Here is a 20,492-nt window from a genome sequence, read left to right as displayed (position 1 = left end):
TTAAATTTTAAAATATTTTTCATTTTAATAAAATGACTACCGAGTTTCTATGATCCCAATGCACCAAAACTTTTCTCTATATGAAGATAAAATGGTTAAATTTTTCTCTAGTTATTGGAAATAAAAAACTTAACTTCTTGCATACTCAAATAATAGGAGAGAGACAAAGAGATGAATGGGAGAAATTTTTTTGGGTTCAGTGTGAGTCATTTTAAACTATGTAAGTTGTGTTCGTTTAGTTTTTTACTTTATGTACTCTTAATAATAAAGAGTTATAACATGAAAAGTTACATTTTTTTCATTTTCCACATCTGTTGAGGAAAGAGAAAAAAAAAAAAAACTTTCATATTATAACTATTTAGAGCCCGTTTGTTTCGTCTTCTCCAAAAAGTAATTTTTATCTCTTCCTTGATTTAGAAGTGTTATTTACAAAAGTTAAAGCTATTTATATTTTTATAAAAATATTTAGTTTTTGAAAAAAATATTTGACTTTTAACTTTTGCTTTTTTTAGAAGTTGAAATTTTTAGCTTATGAAAAAAGTAAATTTTTGACTTTTTTTGTGACTTCTGTTTTTTTTTTTAAAAGCAACAACCAAACGCATTAAAAATGAGAAATGCTTTTTTTCAAGAAAAAAGAGAGTAATTTTTGGAGAAAAAATACTCATCCAAACGAGCCTTTATTATCAGAAATATATAGAGTAAAAAATTAAAAGAATATAAGTTACTCCATTTAAAATTACAAATAGTTTTCCCAATTTTTTTTGTATAGTACCGTGTGAAAAATGTGATTGCCTTAAGGAAGAATGTTCTGTAGTGAAAGGGGAGTAACTATTCTCCGAAGATAGAATTTTTTTTTTTTTTGGATATTAAAATCTCATATGGTCTTATTAAGATTTATTAAAAGAGATTAGCGCCATCCTTATGTGAAGCTTGGCTTTTTTTTTTTTTACATTGCCCATTAGGTATCCCCATTCAACTTTCTCCGGGCATGCCCTCGGCCTATTTGGGCTAGCCCCTCATTGTAACAGTGGGTACACTAAGCTTCGCAAAATGCCCTCGGTCCATTTGGGCTAGCTCATTGTAATCCCCATTCAACTTTCTTCGGGCATGCACTCGGCCCATTTGGGCTAGCCCCTCATTGTAACAGTGGGTACACTAAGTTTCGCAAACGGAGAAAGAACGAGACTAATTCCCCAACTGACGATTTTTGACTTATCCTCTGACCCCAAAAATTATCCAAAAAACTACTTTGAGGCAGAGTTTAATCTCTGCACCAAGCAATCCCTTGAGAGCTCAGCTGCCAACTGAGCTGCCCTTGGCGTTGAAGCTTGGCTTTTGAGTTAGGGGTTGTTGGGTTTATATTTTTTATTTCCCTTACCCTATTGATCTCCCAATTATTCCCCCTTCCCTGTCCCATTTGCAGCAGAATCGCATTCCCTTCTTTTTAGCACACGAACACATCGCATACCTTGAGGTATTTCTGATGCTTAATGCTTCTCTTTAGAGTTTTTGATTACTGAATCACAATAATCTGTTCTCATTTTAAATATAGATCATTTCATTCTCTTTTGTGATCCTTACTATTCTTCAATCCTTATCACTCGCATGTGTGAATTTCTCAATAAACTGAGTTGAGGGATTAATAATGTTACCATAACACATAAAAAGCTACTAACTTTCCGTTAAATGGTTCAGAAAAGTGAAAAGGGAATAAAATGAAGTGAAAATGTAGAATCCTGTTCTTCAATTTAGGCGTATTATTCCTTTAAACGCACGAGAGAGAGAGAGAGAGAGAGAGAGAGAGAGAGAGAGAGAGAGAGAGTCTACTAGGTACTTAACTGAACATCAAGTTGTCTTAGCCTCTATGTTGTGTGCACCTGAATTTCGCATCCCTCAGATTTTTTCACTCGCAGAATTTTTTTTTCCCACTACTACTTTATGGGGATGGAACATGTCATAATTTATCTCCGTTTTACATTGAAACATCGAACTTTCAAATTGCCCACTACAGTCTTGGTGCTTGCCTCAGTCTCTTTGCTTCCAAATATTCTTGCAAATCCAAAGTCTGCAATTTTTGGGTTGCATCTCCCCATCTAGAAGAATGTTGCTGGTTTTCAAATCCATGTGAATTACACTTTAGGCTAGAGTCTTGGTGAAGATAAAGCTGCCCACGAGCATCTCAGTTCAGTCTAATTCAACCCTTTTGGGTTATGTACGTTTTGTCCATTGCACTCAGTATTCTTTTCTCCTTTAAATTGTTTATTCGGTGATTCTGTTCCTACTAATAATTTCTTATCAGGCCTAAAGACTGGATTTAATGAACTTATCTCTGTGTGAAATTCGCAATGCAAATCAATTTGTTAGGTGTGCGCACATATTGGACTCTTATGCATACAAGATGAACCAGATGATCAACCAACCATGTCAAATGTTGACTCCTAAACAACCAACCTTTTTTACGTGTAGAGAGTCTAGAGTCCTACCCAACACATTTTCAACTCTTCAGTTTGAGAGTAGCATTCAAGAACACGTAATAGGACAGCTTACACCTTCTTCAACTTCGGTTTATTGTGCTTCACAGAGCAAACATGGATGAATGTCTTATTTTGGAGAATCAATAGAAGAAAGTAAAAGCCAACCATGAGCATGTCTTTTGAGATCTGAATAAAACTTAATGCACATAGCAGTATATTGTTATCCTCTACCACACAACACACTCATCATAAGCAAAAAGTCTCTACTTTTTTTAGTTACCACAAAAGGGACAAGTTGGTTTTTTCTACCCATTTTTGAAAAGAGGGCCAACTTGCCCCATGCCCCCATCCTATTTTTGTTGAGTTAGTGGTGGGTTTGCCTTCATCACCAACTCTAGTAACACAGAGGGTGTTTTGCTTTTAGTATCTTATGATATTTGGTTTATTTGATCCTATGTGATTATTCTATATCTCTAACATAAATCAATTCCTGAAAATAATTTTTTCTGTCGTGTTAATTAAGGATAAGATGATGGAGGCAGAGGTAGTGGAGGCAGAGCTAGTGTTGCCAAGCTACCTCAGTTTTAAGAGAATTCAAATGTATGAGAAATATCCTAAAGGCCAAGCCAGAGGCAGGCACTGGAAACATCTTAAGCAGATTATTCAAGCTGAGAATTACCAGAATTACCCTCCTGATGAACCCAATTGTGAGCTATCGCAGCCATTGTCTATTTATCCGCTTTTTAATCTTGTGCCTAACCCTCCTTTCCTTAATAAATTTTGTATGGGTTTGCTATTTTGTTAGGAAATTCATATAACTGCTGTTTTTTTTTTTTAATCAAAGCAATTCCTGTATATACTCTAGTTCTTTTTATATAGAAAATAAACTGGTAATTTGTGTTTCTTTGAAATTTGAACTGTGTAGAAGATTGGTGGGTTGTTTGGAAACAATTGCATTATTTGGTGAACTTGAGGTGAAACACTTCTTATCTTGGGTTTTATGTAATAAAAAAACAATAGAAAAATTATGTAGTTTTCCATTTTGGGCATAAATTTGAAAGAGATAATGTTGGAGATTTTTTTTATGGTTGTGGTAAGGATAAAGAGGCTGGCTATGAGGAATTTAATTGGAGTAGAATGCCTGAGTTTTCTAGGGCACATCTTTGCCCCTACATCTGTTGTGTGATAGGATTATTTTTATGGTTTCTCTTTGGTTCTTTGCTCATGAATGTTTTTAGGACAGTCTATCTCCAACACGTAGAGAGAATGAGTGGCCTTATTGCACTTATAGGTGGTGTTTGGGCATCAACAGAACAGAATGGAACGAAATGGAACTTTTTTGTTATGTTGTGTTCAACTTGATTCCACCTTTTTTAGTGGAACCTAAAAGTATTACTTTTTAATATTATATCCAGTTCTGTTCTATTTTTAGAATACGCCAAACATAGAACAGATACCATGTGATAGTTTTTGTTCCATTCTAACTCATCTACAAGATGCTACCATAAGCTTCTTTACTTTCTCAGTTTTTTAATTTTTTTTTTTCTCTTTTAGAGGATATGATCTCTCCCTTTAATTATACTTTTTTCTCTCTAATAATATTTCTTCTTTTATATAGATAATAAAACAAACAAATGAAAGAATTTTAATTGTTTAACCTCAGTGCTGGAGACTACTTCCTTCCTATATTCCAATTCCAATTATTTGTTTCATTTACTTGTTATGTCATATATGTTCCATCCATGTCAAAGAATTTTTATTTTTTTATTTTTTTATTTGATTGTCTTGCAGATGTCAACATTGAGTCACCCCCCTCTATGCATCCCTGCAAGAGAATTTGTGATATTACAGGCTTTGAGGTATGTAGTGGTCTTCATTATTCTTGTTCAGTGGTGTTTCTCTGGATATGATTATTATTAGTAGCCCATTACGTCTGTTTGGAATAGAAGAGTTCTGGTTTAGAAGGACAGAAATGCTTTGCATTTGTGGAAGAAGTTTGTGAAATTTTTATTTAAAAGCTATTCTCATCTCACCCATTTTTAAGGAAATTGTAAAACTAAGCTTGTTCTATCTATTTATTGTCTTTATTCGTAATTTAACATCTTATTGAATCTGTGTTGATAGCATTTGAATCTTAAAAATCATGCAAATCTTGCTTTCATGCTAACATTCAATTTTTTGTGATTTTATCTTTTACTTACATTAAAAATTTTGCTTGCTTTGTCTTCTCAAAGTTTTGTGCCAAGAACTATTAATTTTCATCTTAGGATGCTTGTAAGACTACTCAAAGTAACCTTTTTCTACAATTCCTTGGTGCAACAATAATAATTTTTGGTGGCTATACGCATTGTTTATTTTCCTATTTTCCTGCCCAGAACTTTGAATACAGTACCTAACTCTCACAGTTATTCATTTTACCCAACCCCAGATATCTAGTGAACAATAGGACATATTGTGCTTGAATGTCTGAAATGTTTACTTTAGATGACCATGGAGTTTTTATCTTCTGCAGTTGCATCTCTATTTCTTAGCCATTGAATAATCAATTCACTGTCTGCGCAGGGTGTTGTTTTTTTCTGGATAAAGCTCCTTTATATTCTATTCTGACAATCTACACATATCACTAAGATTGTTAAATTGTTTGAGTATGTGTTAGTGTGTTATGTTCTATTTCCTATGATCTGAGTATTTAGTGCCTATTTGATTAGGGCATTCTTAGTTTAGAAAGTAAGGAAAATTTAAGACATGATTGATTGTATATCTCATCAGAATTTGGAACTGGAATACATTCAGCTTGCCCTAATTTAGAAGTACATGTCTGGTTGAGGTTTAGGTCTTACATCTTAGTTGATACTTGATACACGTCAGAAATTAAGAATCATTACAGTTGGAAATGGATGGATAGCGTGAAGTATTTGTATACTACATCGTTTATTTCCTCTTTCTTAATAATTAATCCAAAGACAGGATACTGCAAATGAATTGAACAACAAATACTAGATTCAGATCATGTGACAAACTGAATAATATCTGTTATATCTTATTGAGTCGTACTGCTTTGAATTGATTTCTTCATAGTTGTTAAGCTTGGCCCTGGTTTGTTTAGATGACAATCTGATGGCTGTCGTTTTGAGAAGCTTGTTACTTTGTAGGCTTAACTTAAATATAGCTTAATCTTGTCAATTGGATTACATGTTAAAACAGGAACATATAATGGTAGTAGTCAAAATTGAGGTTCTCTCTAAAATCAGAAGGGGATGAAGTATGGTAAATTGTGTAATCATAACACAGAATGTAAGATCTTATCTAAAATACAAAATCATGAACTAGCAACTTGAGAGAGGTTGGCTTTGTGTTTTGGGTCGAGTTTGATAAAGGTTGAACAGAAGTTTCCATTCTGTAAATGTTATATCTTGAATTAGTAACTGCTTTCAATCTCTGAAAAAATCTCAGTTGTTTTGAATATTTTCTTTTTGGAATGAAAAATTCACATAATCCCCATGAATTGGACCAATCCTTGCTCCATGGTATTTATATAAGATTCCTCTTTCTCGTTCTTAAGTTAAGCAAGTCCCCAGTTTGACATGCTGTGTTGAGTACCCGTGCGATTGATTCTAGGTCGCCCAGCTCAGCCTAGCTCATGCAAATCCCACTTTTTTATGACACTTTCTGGTGATCCCAGCAAGATCTGATGTCTAACTGATCCATTGTGTGAACGGGATCATGCAGGACATGAAACTTGCAGGCTCCATGGGATAAGATCACAATTTCACTACAATGAATCAGACAACAAAAATTATTTATGGGTTAATGTTAGGGGTGGCAATACGGGTCAACCCGACGCGACACGGCACGACACGTTTTTGACCCGTACATTATTTGACACGACCCGTTTTGTAAACGGGTCACAAAACACAAACCCTGACACAACCCGTTGCGGGTTACGGGTCGACACGACACGACCCGCAAAATTTAAAATTTAAAAAAAAAGTGGGATTTTTTGAAAAATAAATAAATTAAAAACAATAAAAAATAAAAATAAAAATAAAAATAAAAAAGATTAGCTTCTGTTTTTTGAGATTTTTAGTTTCTTCTATTCTTTTCGATACTAAACAATGACTATATATATCAATATATAAATGAATAAAAATAATAATATAATAAAATATTTAATAAAAAAATAAAAAATGACACTGTGCGGGTTGACACGCGAACCCGCGGGTTGACACGTGACCCGACACGAAAAAAAACGGGTCACATTTACACAACCCTGACACGACCCGCCCTGACCCGCGGGTTGACACGACACGTGATTTGGCGGGTCGGGTCACGGGTCAACCCGCGGGTCAATACCTGTATTGCCACCCCTAGTTAATGTTGCTCGGTGTGGAATGTGTACATACCTCTGTTTAATTAATTAATTAATTATGAGAATGATGATGATGATGCTGTTTAGGAGTGTGCAAAAAAACTGGTTCACTTGTCCTGCCCTTGATCCGACTTTGACCCGACCCATAAATACCCATATTTTTTGAACTGGTTTAAATACTGACCCACTTTTATTTGGGTCAGTTTTAGACCTGACTCGTTTTAATATTGACCCACTGACCCAAAACTTGACTCATACCCATTATGTGAAAAAAAAATCACAATTACATTAAAAGAAAAGTTTTAACCTAAAACAATTACGTCAAAAATTTTTTTTGGAAAATATTTCCATAAAAATTTTCGCAAAAATTTTTGACGAAAAATATTTTCATCAAAATTTGTGACTAAAAACATATCGATAAAAAAATTTGACGGAATATTTTTTTTGTCAAATTTTTTTACGGAATCTAAATTTCGTTAATATATTTTACAAAAAACTATATTCATAAAAATTTTCGACGAAACACATTTTCATCGAAATTCTTTGACAGAAAAAAATTTCATCAAAATCTTTACAGATTTCAAATTTCGGCGAAAGTTTTCGACGGAAACATTTTCGTTAAACTTTTTGACAAAAAAAATTTCGTCAAAATTTTTAGGGAAACACATTTCTATCAAAAATTTTCAACTAAATATTTTCGTCAAGTTTTTTGATAAAGAATATATCCATCAAAATTTTCAACGGAACACATTTCTGTAAAAAAAATTCGTAAAATTTTTTGTCAAAAAATATTTCGATAAGAAATTTTGATAGAAAAAATATTTTGTCTAAATTCTTTAGAGAATCTAAATTTCGTCGAAAGTTTCAAATGAAACATTTTCTTCAAAACAATTTCCATTGAAAATTTCGACGAAACACATTTCCATCAAAAAATTTCATCAAAATTCTTTACAGATTTCAAATTTTGGCGAAAGTTTTTGAAGGAAACATTTTCGTCATCAAAAAATTTTGACGGCAAAAAATATCGACGACAAAAAATTTCATCAAAATTCTTTACAGATTTCAAATTTCGGCGAAAGTTTTCGACGGAAATATTTTCGTCATCAAAAAATTTTGACGGCAAAAAATTTCATCAAAATTCTTTACAGATTTCAAATTTTGGCGAAAGTTTTCGACGGAAACATTTTCGTCATCAAAAAATTTTGACGGCAAAAAATTTCGACGGCAAATAATTTCATCAAAATTCTTTACAGATTTCAAATTTCGGCGAAAGTTTTCTACGAAAAAATTTTCGTTAAATTTTTTGACAAAAAAAATTTTCGTCGAAATTTTTAGCGAAACACATTTCCATCGAAAATTTTCAACTAAATATTTTCGTCAAGTTTTTTGATAAAAAATTTCCATCAAAATTTTCAACGAAAAACATTTCTATTAAAAAATTCCGTAAATTTTTTTGACAAAAAAAACATTTTGATGAAAAAAATATTCTGTCAAAATTCTTTAGAGAATTTAAATTTCGTCGAAAGTTTCAAATGGAACATTTTCCTCGAAATAATTTCCGTCAGAACACATTCCCATCGAAATTTTGAACGAAAAACATTCCGTCAAATTTTTTGACAAAATTCTTTTTTCGTTTAAAACATTTGATGGAAGAAATCATTTTCGTCAAAACTGTTGACGGAAACTAAATTTCAATAGAAAATTTTTTTTTGTACAAATTTCGACGAAAAAATAATTTTGTGACAAAATTTTCGTCTTTTGCAACGTAAAAATTTCAACAAAATTTTGTGAGAAAACCAAGTCAAAAACGGGTCAGTTCAGATTTGACCCAGTTCAGAAACCAAGTCAGACCCACTTCAGAAACCAAGTCAGACCTACTTCAGAAACCAAGTCAGGTCAGATCCAAACTGGTTCTGAACTAGTTCAACAAAATCCAATCCAAGTCAGACCTGACTTGGATCAAATTAAAGCGGGTCAGGTCAAAATACCTGACCTATAAAAAACAAGTTAAGTCGAGTCGGATAAAAACCTGACCCGACCTGACCCATGCACAGCCCTAGTGCTGTTGGCCCCAATCGCGATTTGGGCTAAAGGCAATATTGATGTTGATGTTGAATGATGATTATGGTGGTGATTATTATTATTCTTATTCTTATTCTTATTATTAAGTATACGGTGTCATTAGCACTTGTACTTGGGAATTAATTGATGTTTACCCTGCAGGCACCTTACTATGATCCTAGGACTAATCTCCGTTATGCAAATGCTGATGTTTTCAAGATCGTCAGATCGCTTCCTAATGAGTATGTTCAAAGATACCTAGCTCTAAGGAATGCAGCAGTGGTTCTTAAGTAGTCTTGTCAGTTCCCTGACTTCCGAGACACCTTATTCTTATTCCTTCATGTTTTCTCTTTTCAATGCTTGTGAATTAAATATTTGAGGATATGAAATATGTTTACTCGTAGGACATTATTAACTTGTGTAATATTACTCTGTCGCCAACTTGGTCTTGTCTGTTAATTAGTTAATTGCGATATTTATATTGATAAATAACATTGCCAATTACTAATAAATGTTTTGTATGTGCAAAAGAAAAAACCTCATTCTATATAGCGAGAAATTCAGTTAACGTCATTTGACTAGGCCAAATTCTAGTTTGACACTTTATGGTTTGGTTATCCATCATTTTAATAAAAATAAAATGGTCACACTACTCTGCTTCCATGGGATAGATTAACTCATTAACATTAACATATTTTTAATCAATTATCAAACTGAATTAGCCATATGTCAAATTTATCGCAAACTCATCACTGTATGTCACATCAGTTGGTAGGAAACTCCTTAGGAGCAGCATAAATCCTCCATAACAAAATTCTGCTTCGAGTCGTTCCTCACTCTGCAATAAAAGATAATTTATTTTGGCTTTTTGACCCCATATTGTAGTTTGTAATTTTGTATCTCTCTCCCTCCAAGCCGTATTTTGAATATTTTCAATAGGAGAAATTCGAAAGACATGTTTTATTTGGTTTATTATACATTATGTTTTGATTTAGCTGGTTCAGTGTCCCTTAGTAATACTAGTCGTGTTGTATGTGTGTTTTCTAATCCTTTCGCCCACGCTTACTCTCATTTTATGCAGAAACTTATGTCGACAGTATTCTATTAGGTTCTCTATGATGAAATGAACAGAGAACCAATTACAATTTTTTGCAAATTGTCTTAAGCATGCATTGCAAACGCTTTCAATATGAGGGAAAAATATTTAAAATGACTGAAACAAAGTACTTGTTCCGGATGACCCAAGTACTAAAGTGGCCCAACTATCCAGGCCCAATATCGGGTGTGACCCCGCGTCAGCCCTAAGGGCTGACATGGACCTTCTCAACCCCCAATGTAGCGGCAGGTCCAAGGCATACACCAAAATGTCCCACCTTGGAACGCTAACCATCGAAGGCGACTACGTAAGACACCGCAAAGGGAAACTCTCCCTTTGCCCGGTGCTGACATCGCCAGAATACAGAGGGCGCAGCACTGCCACAATGACAGCGCCAGCACGCCTAACACTGCATCATGGGAGTAAATCCCAAGGAGAGTTGACCTCCCTCTCACCAACCCACACCGTTTCCCCTATAAATAGCCCCCATGGGCACACCTTACAGGTATCTTATGTATCGTTATATTGCCCATTTACTTGAGTCATATCATCCTTTTGCTTATTATCTATTCACTGCTTACACTTGGCTTTATACTTCTTGGCCTGGTCTATATCAGTGCTAAGGGTATTATCCATAATTGACTTATCCCCATCGGAAACATAGTGGGCTTATAGATCTCATCGGTACAGTACTAAAATATGAATGTTTTTGTTTTTTTGTTTCTTTTTTCCTCCATAAAAACAAGCTAGTCAAGTTGCGACTTCCAATTTTAGAAGTGGTACAACAGAACCTGTATGTACCCTCATAAAAAAATAATATAAAATAAATAAATGGTAGAAAAAATGTGAACAAATTAAAAATCTATGTAAAAGAAAGAAAAAAACTGGAGACCCGAATGGAAATCCCGTTGAGAATTAAAAAAATGAAATAATAACTTTAGGGGTATAGAGTCAGAAGCTCCATTGGGCAAAATATGTTTGAGTATAGCCATATCAACTTAACCTCTTAATTGATAATCATTGGTTTAAGAGATATTGGCCCCTATAGTGGGTCTTACAGCACTCAAATTAGATTAATTAGATGATCGACAAATCCATGAATATATGAAAAAAAAAAAAAAAAAAACAGACTTAACCTCTTAATTTGTAATATCATTTCCTCATCTAGGTAATACAGAACTTAACGAACACTTGAGCCCATAGGCTTGGTCTTTAACCACCAAAGCTCGGGTGCAATACTTGGTACAAACAAAAAGTAAAAAAAAAATAACAAAATACAGACCTTAATGTCAAGCTAACTTCTACTTTTACATATAGAGAGACATATTTTAATAAATAAATGCAAATTAACAGGTCTAGTTAATGTCAATATTTTACAAAAACAGACATGGCTTATGTAAAAAGAAAACCTTGTCCAACTTAACCTGTTTTTATTCTTATTTAGAGGTAAATCCAAGATAATTAAGAAATTAAAGTGCAAGTGGATGAATGTTTCAAATTATAGTAGTGGAACTCCGAACTTTTTAGCCTTAGAATTGATGGTGCGCAGCAGGAAAAAAAAAAAAGTCAAATAAAATATATTCAAGAAAAATTATATATTTGTTGACACACAATAAGACTTTTAGTTTCCCATGAGTGAAACTAATCCCTGCTGGTATATAAATTCCAACAATCAAGTAAAATTGAAACAGTATTGAACTGAATGTTCTATCTGAGATGGATGAAGGGGGTTCATAACTTACCAACTGATATAGGATCAGTATGTACAAAAAAACTTGCAGAAACTATCAAATAGCAAAGAATGAGCATTATTCCTTTGAAGTAGTTCGAAGTTCCATTCTACATGTTGAAACGAAGTTCAAGTAAAGATCAAGTCCATGCAGATGTAGGTAGTTCACATAATAAATCACTATAAAAACGATAAATTAGTACAATATTCTCATTCATAGATATTCAACAAATCGAGGGTTGGAAGGGAAGAAAGATATTGGCATAGTAATTGACTTACGTGCAACATGAAGGCAACTATGATAACAGTCATGAAAAGGGAAGTTGTCTCGAAAGGTTGAAAATTCAAGTCCATAGGGCACTCAATCATCCATCCAACAACCACACAAAAAGGAATCTGTAAAATCAATCTTCAATGTTACTCAAATTAAAATCTATGTTTCTTAAAATACTTCGTTCTGATCATTTAGAATGTTTATTGACATGAAGGATTGTGGTTTGGCCAAGAAAATATATATTCTCAATGTCTAAGTGCCTTTGGTTTAAAATACATTTTACTTAGTGGTCTTAAAGTTCAAGAGAAATTTAAGGATCCACATACAAATTCTGTAATCACGCATTTCAACTTTAATGTGAGTCATATTGGTTCTTTACATGTAAAACAGCCCAAATATAGTGAGTGATGATATTAGAGTTTCCTTAACGAAGTTAAAAGTTTAATTCTTATCATCTCCATTCTTCTAAGTAATTTATAAGTTTAAAATAACGTTTATATTTGTTCTTTCACAATACTTTTGCTTTTAGGGTCCTTGTGAGAGGGTGTGTTAGAGGAGATGGTTGTTTATCATGGTATCAGAGCTATGGAGTCACGAGTTTGATCCTCACCGCTTCCCACTAGAGATATAATATAAAATCATTGGCTTTGATATCACTTGTTGGGCCGACAGGGGGAGTTCATGGCGAGGAGAGACCGCCATCCATGGTTAAGTGAATAACGACATTAAGTGTGGTGTTAGCCACCACAATCAACCCAAAACCTTAAGGCATTAGATGCATGAGTCCTTTTAGTTATATTGCGCTCACTCAATCCATTCTTAACCTATGTGAGATTTCACTCACTCACACTTGGATTCCCCAACAACTTCCTTGTTGACATGGTTGCTACTAGGTCAACCAACTAGTATCTTCAGTATTATCGTTGACAACATCACTACTCTTAAACTTTTGTGATGACATTTGCTTCTATCAGGTCATGGTAGCCTCCGTATTATCAAAATGTTATCTTTTATTGATTGTTCTTTTATAGCTGTTAAGGCAAATCTTCTTCCCGTAATGAAGACAACTTCAGTATTGCACTCACTTTTACCTTTACCTTTGTTGCTTTGACATCTCCTGGCAATTTTAATATTGTCATGTGTCACTTGTTTCCACGTGTAATAAAATTTCATTTTGATCCCAACAACTTCAAAATCAAATGTAAAGGTGTTTCTTTCTCTTTCTCTCTGTGTCTCTCTCTCTCTCTCTTTTCAAGATGGATAATAATTTTTAATAAAGGTACAAATTCATTAACCAGCAACCTCTCGTCTTAAGGTAGTTGCATATGCTTTATATTTGTATCTAACTCACTAAAATATAGCTAGGGAAATATAATATTATTCTTTAAACTTTCATTAAAAGAGAAAAGCTTACCACGAACATTGATATTTGTATTGAAGACCCTACAGCTACTCCCATAGATATGTCCTATATGAATGACAGAGCCAGGTCAGATGTAGAGGAAATCATATTCATCTTCATTTATTATTCAAATTATTTTGTTTTCCTCATACGAATTAAATTTATCACATTTTATCTTAATGTGTGCAATTTTAAGGAAAGAGAACGTAGAACTCTCTTATATTTATGCATAAACTGTTCATATATGTTAAAATCACATCATTACTGGTTAGGGTTAATTAATACTCACGAGTTTGTCTTTGACAGCAAACACGATTGCTCCAACATGTTCTGCAGCATTCCCAACTACAGGGAGAAGAATAACACTAAGAAATGCCACAGGCATTTTAAACTCTTTCGATGCCCCCTGAAAATATTGCATATGCTACAAGTATAGCTCAGGCCATAAGATTACCAATAATGGGAAGAAAAAAAAAAGGTAAACTATGAATATGCTAGTACTAAGCACTAATGAAATCCAAAAGGAAATATAATTCATAAGAACTTAAACTTTCCAATGTAAAAGAACATTTGGAATTTGCAAATCATAAAATAATAGGTAAATGACTGACGGAAACTATTAATAACCCATTTCAACATAGGTCATCCTATGTTAGTACTAAGTAAAAAATGAAAACATGTTACCCCAAAAAAAATATGAAAACAAAAAGAGAAAAACAAAAAGAAATCAAACAAGATAAAAGGTAGATTTTCCATTACGACAAATATATTTCGATTGCTTTATAAGTCAAGGAAATGAATAAGGTGTTAAAAGGCAAGAAAATGATTCTTAGTTTCCAGAGAGATATATGAGAAAGAAAAGAAAAGGGAAAAGAGAAAGAATACTTCCTTCCCTAATGTTTTACTGAATTACAACTAAGACCAAAGTAGAGAATTCTCTTTCCAAGGATTTATCCTTCATAAATGGTTTTCCCTTTCTACAAACAGCACTAATACTCAATTCCCAAATGATTACAATTCTGAATGCCTCCTCTTCTACCATCTCCTACCATTTAAGCTAATTTCCTATCTATAATAAATTTAACTGCCCAAACATAACAATTATAACTAACTAACTAACTACTCTCTGGGCCCTATAATAAGGTGACAATGAAAGAGAGGACATAAAATTTCTAAGAATTTAATTTACCTCTATAGTGTTAACCAAGTATTCTGACAGGACCGATATACCTCCTGTTAAGATTGACAGCCATATCATTGATTCCCTCATAGAAATCTCAGGAGCTTCTGCATCATCTGAAGTCTCTTCATTGAGACCCGTATCCTAAAAATCATTAGTCACAGTTATAAATTAAGTCAAATATTATGTCAAACCTCAGAGTTCACTATACGTGGATCATTAATTGCATAATATTTTGATTTTAAATGTTTCCCAATGTTGAGATACTAAATTGGAAGATTAAATGTATGGTAGAAATCTTTGCATCATAGCATAGGATTTATATTTGTAAAATGTTCAAACCAACATTGATATTATCATTAGATATAATATAAAAGGGTTTATCTTTTGTCATGTCACATGACATAAAGTTATGTAATGTCATCCAAAACTACATCGTTTTGAGAGTTAGGGGAATTAATGAAGGGTGTTTTGGTAAAATTCATATAATAAATAAGCAAAAAAAAAATACTAAAACACCCTTCATTAATTTCCTTAACTTCCAAAACGACATAGTTTTGGGATGACATGATTTAACTTTATGTCATGTGACATGACGAGTAATGAACCCTACAAAAAATCAATGAAGGTTCATCACTTACAAGCTTAAAAGGTTAGGAGAAATGATTGTTTACATGGTAGGCTGGGCTGCTGCATCATCCACCCTTCAAAATCAATGGACTCTCGAGTAGGTGGATATTGCACATGTCATTTTTTTGGTTCTACCTTGTGCTGACTGAATTCCACTAGAAAGTGGGGCCGTGATGATCAAACTCATTCAAGCTCAATGGGCTCTTGTGTGATTGGAATTGCACATGACATTTTTTTTTGTTCTACCTTGTGCTAACTAAATTTCTCTAGAAAGTGGGGCGGTGAGGATCGAATTCGTGATCCAGTACTCACAAAAGTTTTGATACCATGATAAACAATCATCTCACTTAAAAGCTTAAACTTGTAACTGATGGCCCATCAATGACTTTTATATTATATTTCTCTAACAAGTTAGATATAATATAAACCATTGAAAGCCCATCTCTAACAACAAGTTTTTAGGTTGAAATGGTTCTTTATCATTATCCACTATCAAATATTAATGAGTTACACAATATATTGAATCCTGTATAAACACATTGAGAGAAAAATAAGTTATGTTAAATCTGCCTCTACCAAAGCATCTATCTACCGATGTGTGTGTATATATATGTTCTGTTTAGTAAAAGAAAGAAAACAACCATTGAGGCCTAACCTCATGAACTGGGACTTGTAAATTCTTCTGACTCTTCACTTGAAACACTATATAGGAAGCATAAGCCAGAAGCATAATGCAACTAGTAAATCTTGAAAGAGTTAACTCAGATTTCTCATGTTCTAATTCTGTGTTTGTAGCTTGGAGGACAGCTGGAAGTAACAGGCCCATTACTGCCATCAATAGTAATCCAAAATCCACAGGAGCATCTGCCTGATGATTACAGAAGGTCAATTTCTGCTATATTGTGACAGCCAAGTCATGAAGTATATGAAAGATAAAAAAAAAAAAAAAGGAAATGTTGTTGATAAATCAAAATCATACATGGTTAAATACTTGTTCTCTCTTATAAAACACTAGTCCACCAGCAAAGAATGCACATCCAAGCACTAACAACAGGTTCGACAAAATTGAGCCTAGTAGTGATTGTTGAACAAGACGAATTAAGCCACTTTTGAGGGCGTGAATTGAGATAATTAACTCTGTTGCATTTCCAAATGTGGCATATAAAAGACCACCAACTGCAAAGTCAAATTGGAGATGAAGTAATTAAAATAAGCTGCTAAGGCTTCTGCTACACATCAGAATAAGAAGAGAATATTGACAGAAGGAATTTATTAAGAGAAGAATACATATAGCAGTGCGGATGAATTTCATGAAACACAATCACAAAAAGTTTACAAATTATGTTGTAATTGAAGAAGGGAAAGCAAAATGTACCTGCAGGTCCAGTGAAGAAAGCTAGTTGCCTGCATTGAAAGCAGGCCAAAAGTTGCTTTATAATCAAATTCTTAAACTCTCTTTCAAATAAAGTCTATTTGAATATGTTCTTCAAAGCATCACATACATTGATTTCAGAGCATGCTTGCCAAAGTAACCATGAAAAAAAATGAACAAATCTCAAATCGTTTCTACCATCTTCATTAGAAGAAAGACAAGAAATAAAAGCTTAATATATGGATATTGGATAGACTGATTTTTGTAAGAGGTTTCGATAACAGTTGCAAAACTTAATTGCAAAATTATTCCCGCATGTCTCATTCATGAGATAAACAAAAAGAACACAGTTTTGTACCAAAAAATAAAGAACACAAAGTTAGTAATACATGTTCAGTTACCACCAAGTTTTATTTGCAACTAAGATGTTTAGTTAAATTTGTACAAACAGTTTCCACAGTATACGTCCATTAGTCACACCATTATGTGTAGCCTAATCTTTAAACTTTTATTTTCAAAGTTCACTTAATAATTTAGAGTAACTTACTCTGTTGTATAGCCTAAACGCTCTGCCAAGGGTATAATGCCTAATAAGCTGAAAAGAAAGACCAAACCCTGAGACACATTTGAAGAAGTCAGCTAAATCCACAGGATTATTCAATTATACATTAATCAATTGCATGATTAACAATGTAATCAACATGTAACAAGCAGATGAATAATGAAACTTACATGACTATCAAACAATTTGTCTACCAAAATTGCCATGGGGCCAAAAGGCATGAGTAAGGTTATCTTGGTGGAGAGGACTACCACTTTAATGCTACTTAGCACCTTACTTCTGATTACATCTTGTGAGAACTTCTCACAGTCCTGATCAATTGGTGAATCCTCTTCAAAGGATAGATTTTTTCTAGGAAATGAAGAAGGATTAAGTAGGCTGGCTTCTTCAAGTTCTATCACAGTTCTTCCCTCTAAGGATCCCATCTGCAGAGTCAAATCTTTCTTAACATAAAGATATTACTAATTATATAAAGAAAAGTACCAAGTGTAATGATATAAATAAGTTTTAACATGCGTATATATATACAGAATTAGAAAAATTAAAATCAAACATGAACATGGAATGGATATGTAAAGAACCAATTCAACCCAAAAGCTTAAGCTATTGGGTGAGGCTACATTAATGGTTTTTATATATCTCAATACGCCCCCTCACACGAGAGCCCACTGGACTTGAAGGGTGGACAATGCACAGGCCCATCTACATGTGCGAAGGAAGAAATTCCACTAGAAAGAAAGTGGGGGCGACGAGAATCGAACCCGGTACACCGAGGCTCTGATACCATGTAAAGAACCAATTCAACCCAAAAGCTTAAGCTATTGGGTGAGGCTACATTAATGGTTTTTATATATCTCAACAGATATATATGTGAGCAATTGAGGAATTGTTACACAAGAGGACATACCGACATAGGCCTCTTCATTGTTTTAATTTTTTCTGTGTCCTTATGGTAATGTTTCCCAAATGAATCAAAACTAGTACCTGCATGAAAAAAGGTAAATATCAAAACATTAAAAAATATAGGGTCAAGTGTGTGTCCTTTTAAATGACACAAGTTGTGTCATTTTAGTTTTTAACATTATGTATTACCAGTAGTACATAGTTATAATATAAAAAAAAAAAATCTCTCTCCATGTCAGCTGAAGTGCCTGATGAAAGAAGAAAAAAAAATAACTTTTCATATTATAACTATGTACTACCCATAATACATAATGTTAAAAATTAGAATGACACAACTTGTGTCCTTTAAAAGAATAAATATTTTTCCCAAAAATATATGATATTGGTGAGCAATCAAGGAGACGTAGTAGATTAAGTTAAGTTTATCCTTGAAATGCAGATTAACTGAAGTTTATAGCAGATTGTGCTATGAAGCTCTCTCTCTCTCTCTTTCTGCGCAAGGTTCAGAAAAGGTCTATATTATATATAGTAGGCAGTCTTAGCATGCATTTGCAAAATGACACCATACGGTCACATGGTGAATTGGTGACAACATCAATGGTTGTGAACAGCGTACGGTGAAGGCGAAAGGTTTTTCCAAAATTACTTCTCCAAGGATTGAAATTTTGACATTGGGATTCAAACAGTCACTTTTAACCATTGAGATGGCCACCATTGAATAACCAAAAAATAAAAGGAAAGAAAACAAAAAAAAAACTGAACAAACTGTTACTTTTATAATGAAATTTTATATTTAACCTTGGTAGATAGTCTAACTAAGCCAAAAGATAGAGATGAAAAATGAAATCAAAATAAAAAGAATAAACTGACCTTTCACAATTCCACAGTCTAAACCAATTTAGATGTGGATCTATAGTCACAAGATGAGACAACTCAACTGAACGCGGATAATGAATAAGTTATAGATAAGAGAAATCTAAAAACCAAATTGGTTAAAGAGAAATTTTTCTATAAAATCACATTTTCTTGTTCTTTGGTTATAGAATCTGCCATAGGTGGAGATCAAGTTGTTGAGAAGATATTATAGAAAAAGAAAAAAATTAAGAACTGAATTTACCTAAACTCATTGTCCACGTGGCTCCGATGGCGCCAACATCGCCTATTTGTCTCTCAGTTTGAAAACAAAGCACCTGCTCTCTCTCTCTCTCTCTCTCTTTTTTTCCTTTTACATTTTTAAAAAGCACATGCTTTTATTGAAAAATTCATAAGATGAAATAACAAACCATGCACATGTTATTGGGATTGGGATTCCGCTGTTATTAAGTATTGTAATGATCCCTTTTTGGATATTTTTTTTGGGTTTGCTTTTTCTGCAGTTAGATAAGTTATTTGCAGTAAGTCAATACGACGTCGTTTTAGGACGGAAATTATGGTGTTTTTGTAATTTTAATTTATTTCAGGGTTATAATAGTCTTTATACTTATAATTTTTTAAGATTTCAATACCAAAACGACGTCGTTTTGGGAATAAATGCAGATAATTTATCTGCATTAACTGCAGAAACATTTTTCCCATTTTTTTTCCTGCTCCGGGATTATGTTTCTTTATATATTTTTTTTTCTTTTTTTGGTAAACAATTTTGATGTTTTTTTTATGTTGTATAGGTGCTCTGTCCACCAAATTCATAATTCATTCTATAGCAGTTGATTGTAACTTTCTATCTTTGGATTCCAAAAGTTTAAAGAGAATATAGGTTACTCTATTTTAATTCCAGGTATTCTCATAAATTATAGTGAGAATGTATAGGTTGATTGATTAAAAGAGTATTAAAAAAACTAATGTTTTTTAAAAAATTAAAAAAATATATTCGAATGGAATAATTTTGTTTTGTGGACACGTCATCTGTGTAATATGTCACTTCACGCGGCGCTAGTTACACCTATTTAAAAAAAGAATTTTATAAGAGTTATGTTGTAGGAAAAGTGATTGTGTAATGTTATAGAGATTCGTTTTGTGTGCTGTAATTTCTTTTTTTTCTTTTTTATTAAAAAAGTGTGGGCCCCACAAAATATTGTGTGTAGAAAAATTTGTTGTGTCATGTTAAATGACAAATGCAAATCCCTTTAAAAAATAAGCTTAGAAAGTGCCAAATGATCCGTATTTGAAACATGTGAGGTGTCAAAATAGATTGACACAACATAAATTTGACACGATATGAATATACACATCATGAATATGGCATGAATTTTTTGCAGGTTGACACGACACGACATAAATATTAACATGTGAACTATGAGTTAAAATAGTAATTGACCAAAAGAAATTAAAAAAATGGGTCGAAATTAAAAAAATGGATCGAATTCGTGTTGACATGATACAATATGCAACTTGACACAAATTTTTTGTGTATCAATTTTTCCAACACAAACATGCTACGTTT

The 20,492-nt window shown here is 33.1% G+C and overlaps 2 protein-coding genes across 3 annotated transcripts; one reads left to right on the top strand and one right to left on the bottom strand.

The window, feature by feature from the left end:
* Positions 1-1,321: 1,321 nt before the first annotated feature.
* Positions 1,322-9,372, top strand: LOC133309134 (protein EIN6 ENHANCER). 2 transcript variants are annotated; one of them, XM_061509872.1, is made up of 4 exons: positions 1,322-1,474; positions 2,998-3,181; positions 4,266-4,333; positions 9,067-9,372. In XM_061509872.1, exons 2-4 carry the CDS (start codon positions 3,004-3,006, stop codon positions 9,196-9,198), a joined length of 378 nt encoding a protein of 125 aa, XP_061365856.1. In that variant the 5' UTR covers positions 1,322-1,474; positions 2,998-3,003; the 3' UTR covers positions 9,199-9,372. The 2 variants fall into 2 exon arrangements, with proteins under 2 accessions (XP_061365856.1, XP_061365857.1); XM_061509873.1 differs by lacking the exon at positions 1,322-1,474 and adding an exon at positions 1,861-2,212.
* A 1,378-nt stretch (positions 9,373-10,750) lies between these two features.
* LOC133309135 (vacuolar cation/proton exchanger 5-like) lies at positions 10,751-18,074 on the bottom strand. The gene is made up of 12 exons (XM_061509874.1): positions 18,057-18,074; positions 17,320-17,574; positions 17,135-17,202; positions 16,591-16,619; positions 16,261-16,391; positions 15,871-16,110; positions 14,595-14,729; positions 13,695-13,811; positions 13,418-13,471; positions 12,009-12,125; positions 11,743-11,839; positions 10,751-10,791 (listed from the first exon to the last, which is right to left on the bottom strand). The coding sequence occupies exons 1-12, from the start codon at positions 18,072-18,074 to the stop codon at positions 10,751-10,753; spliced, it is 1,302 nt and encodes a 433-aa protein (XP_061365858.1).
* Between the last annotated feature and the right edge of the window lie 2,418 nt (positions 18,075-20,492).

Source organism: Gastrolobium bilobum, unplaced genomic scaffold (assembly GCF_033153095.1).
Source record: "Gastrolobium bilobum isolate Gb01-03AN ecotype WA unplaced genomic scaffold, APGP_CSIRO_Gbil_v1 utg9015, whole genome shotgun sequence".
Classification (NCBI taxonomy): Eukaryota; Viridiplantae; Streptophyta; class Magnoliopsida; order Fabales; family Fabaceae; genus Gastrolobium; species Gastrolobium bilobum.
The sequence above is the reverse complement of the archived record's forward strand: the minus strand, read 5'-3'. Positions and strand labels throughout refer to the sequence as shown.

Coding starts and splice junctions, on each gene's coding strand:
- LOC133309134 (XM_061509872.1), top strand. CDS start 3,004: ATGATGGAGGCAGAGGTAGTGGAGGCAGAGCTAGTGTTGCCAAGCTAC. Junction 3,182..4,265: donor CCCTCCTGATGAACCCAATT/GTGAGCTATCGC, acceptor ATTGTCTTGCAG/ATGTCAACATTGAGTCACCC. Junction 4,334..9,066: donor GTGATATTACAGGCTTTGAG/GTATGTAGTGGT, acceptor TTTACCCTGCAG/GCACCTTACTATGATCCTAG.
- LOC133309135 (XM_061509874.1), bottom strand. Junction 12,126..13,417: donor TACAAATATCAATGTTCGTG/GTAAGCTTTTCT, acceptor TTGATTTTACAG/ATTCCTTTTTGTGTGGTTGT. Junction 10,792..11,742: donor TACTGATCCTATATCAGTTG/GTAAGTTATGAA, acceptor GGGTACATACAG/GTTCTGTTGTACCACTTCTA.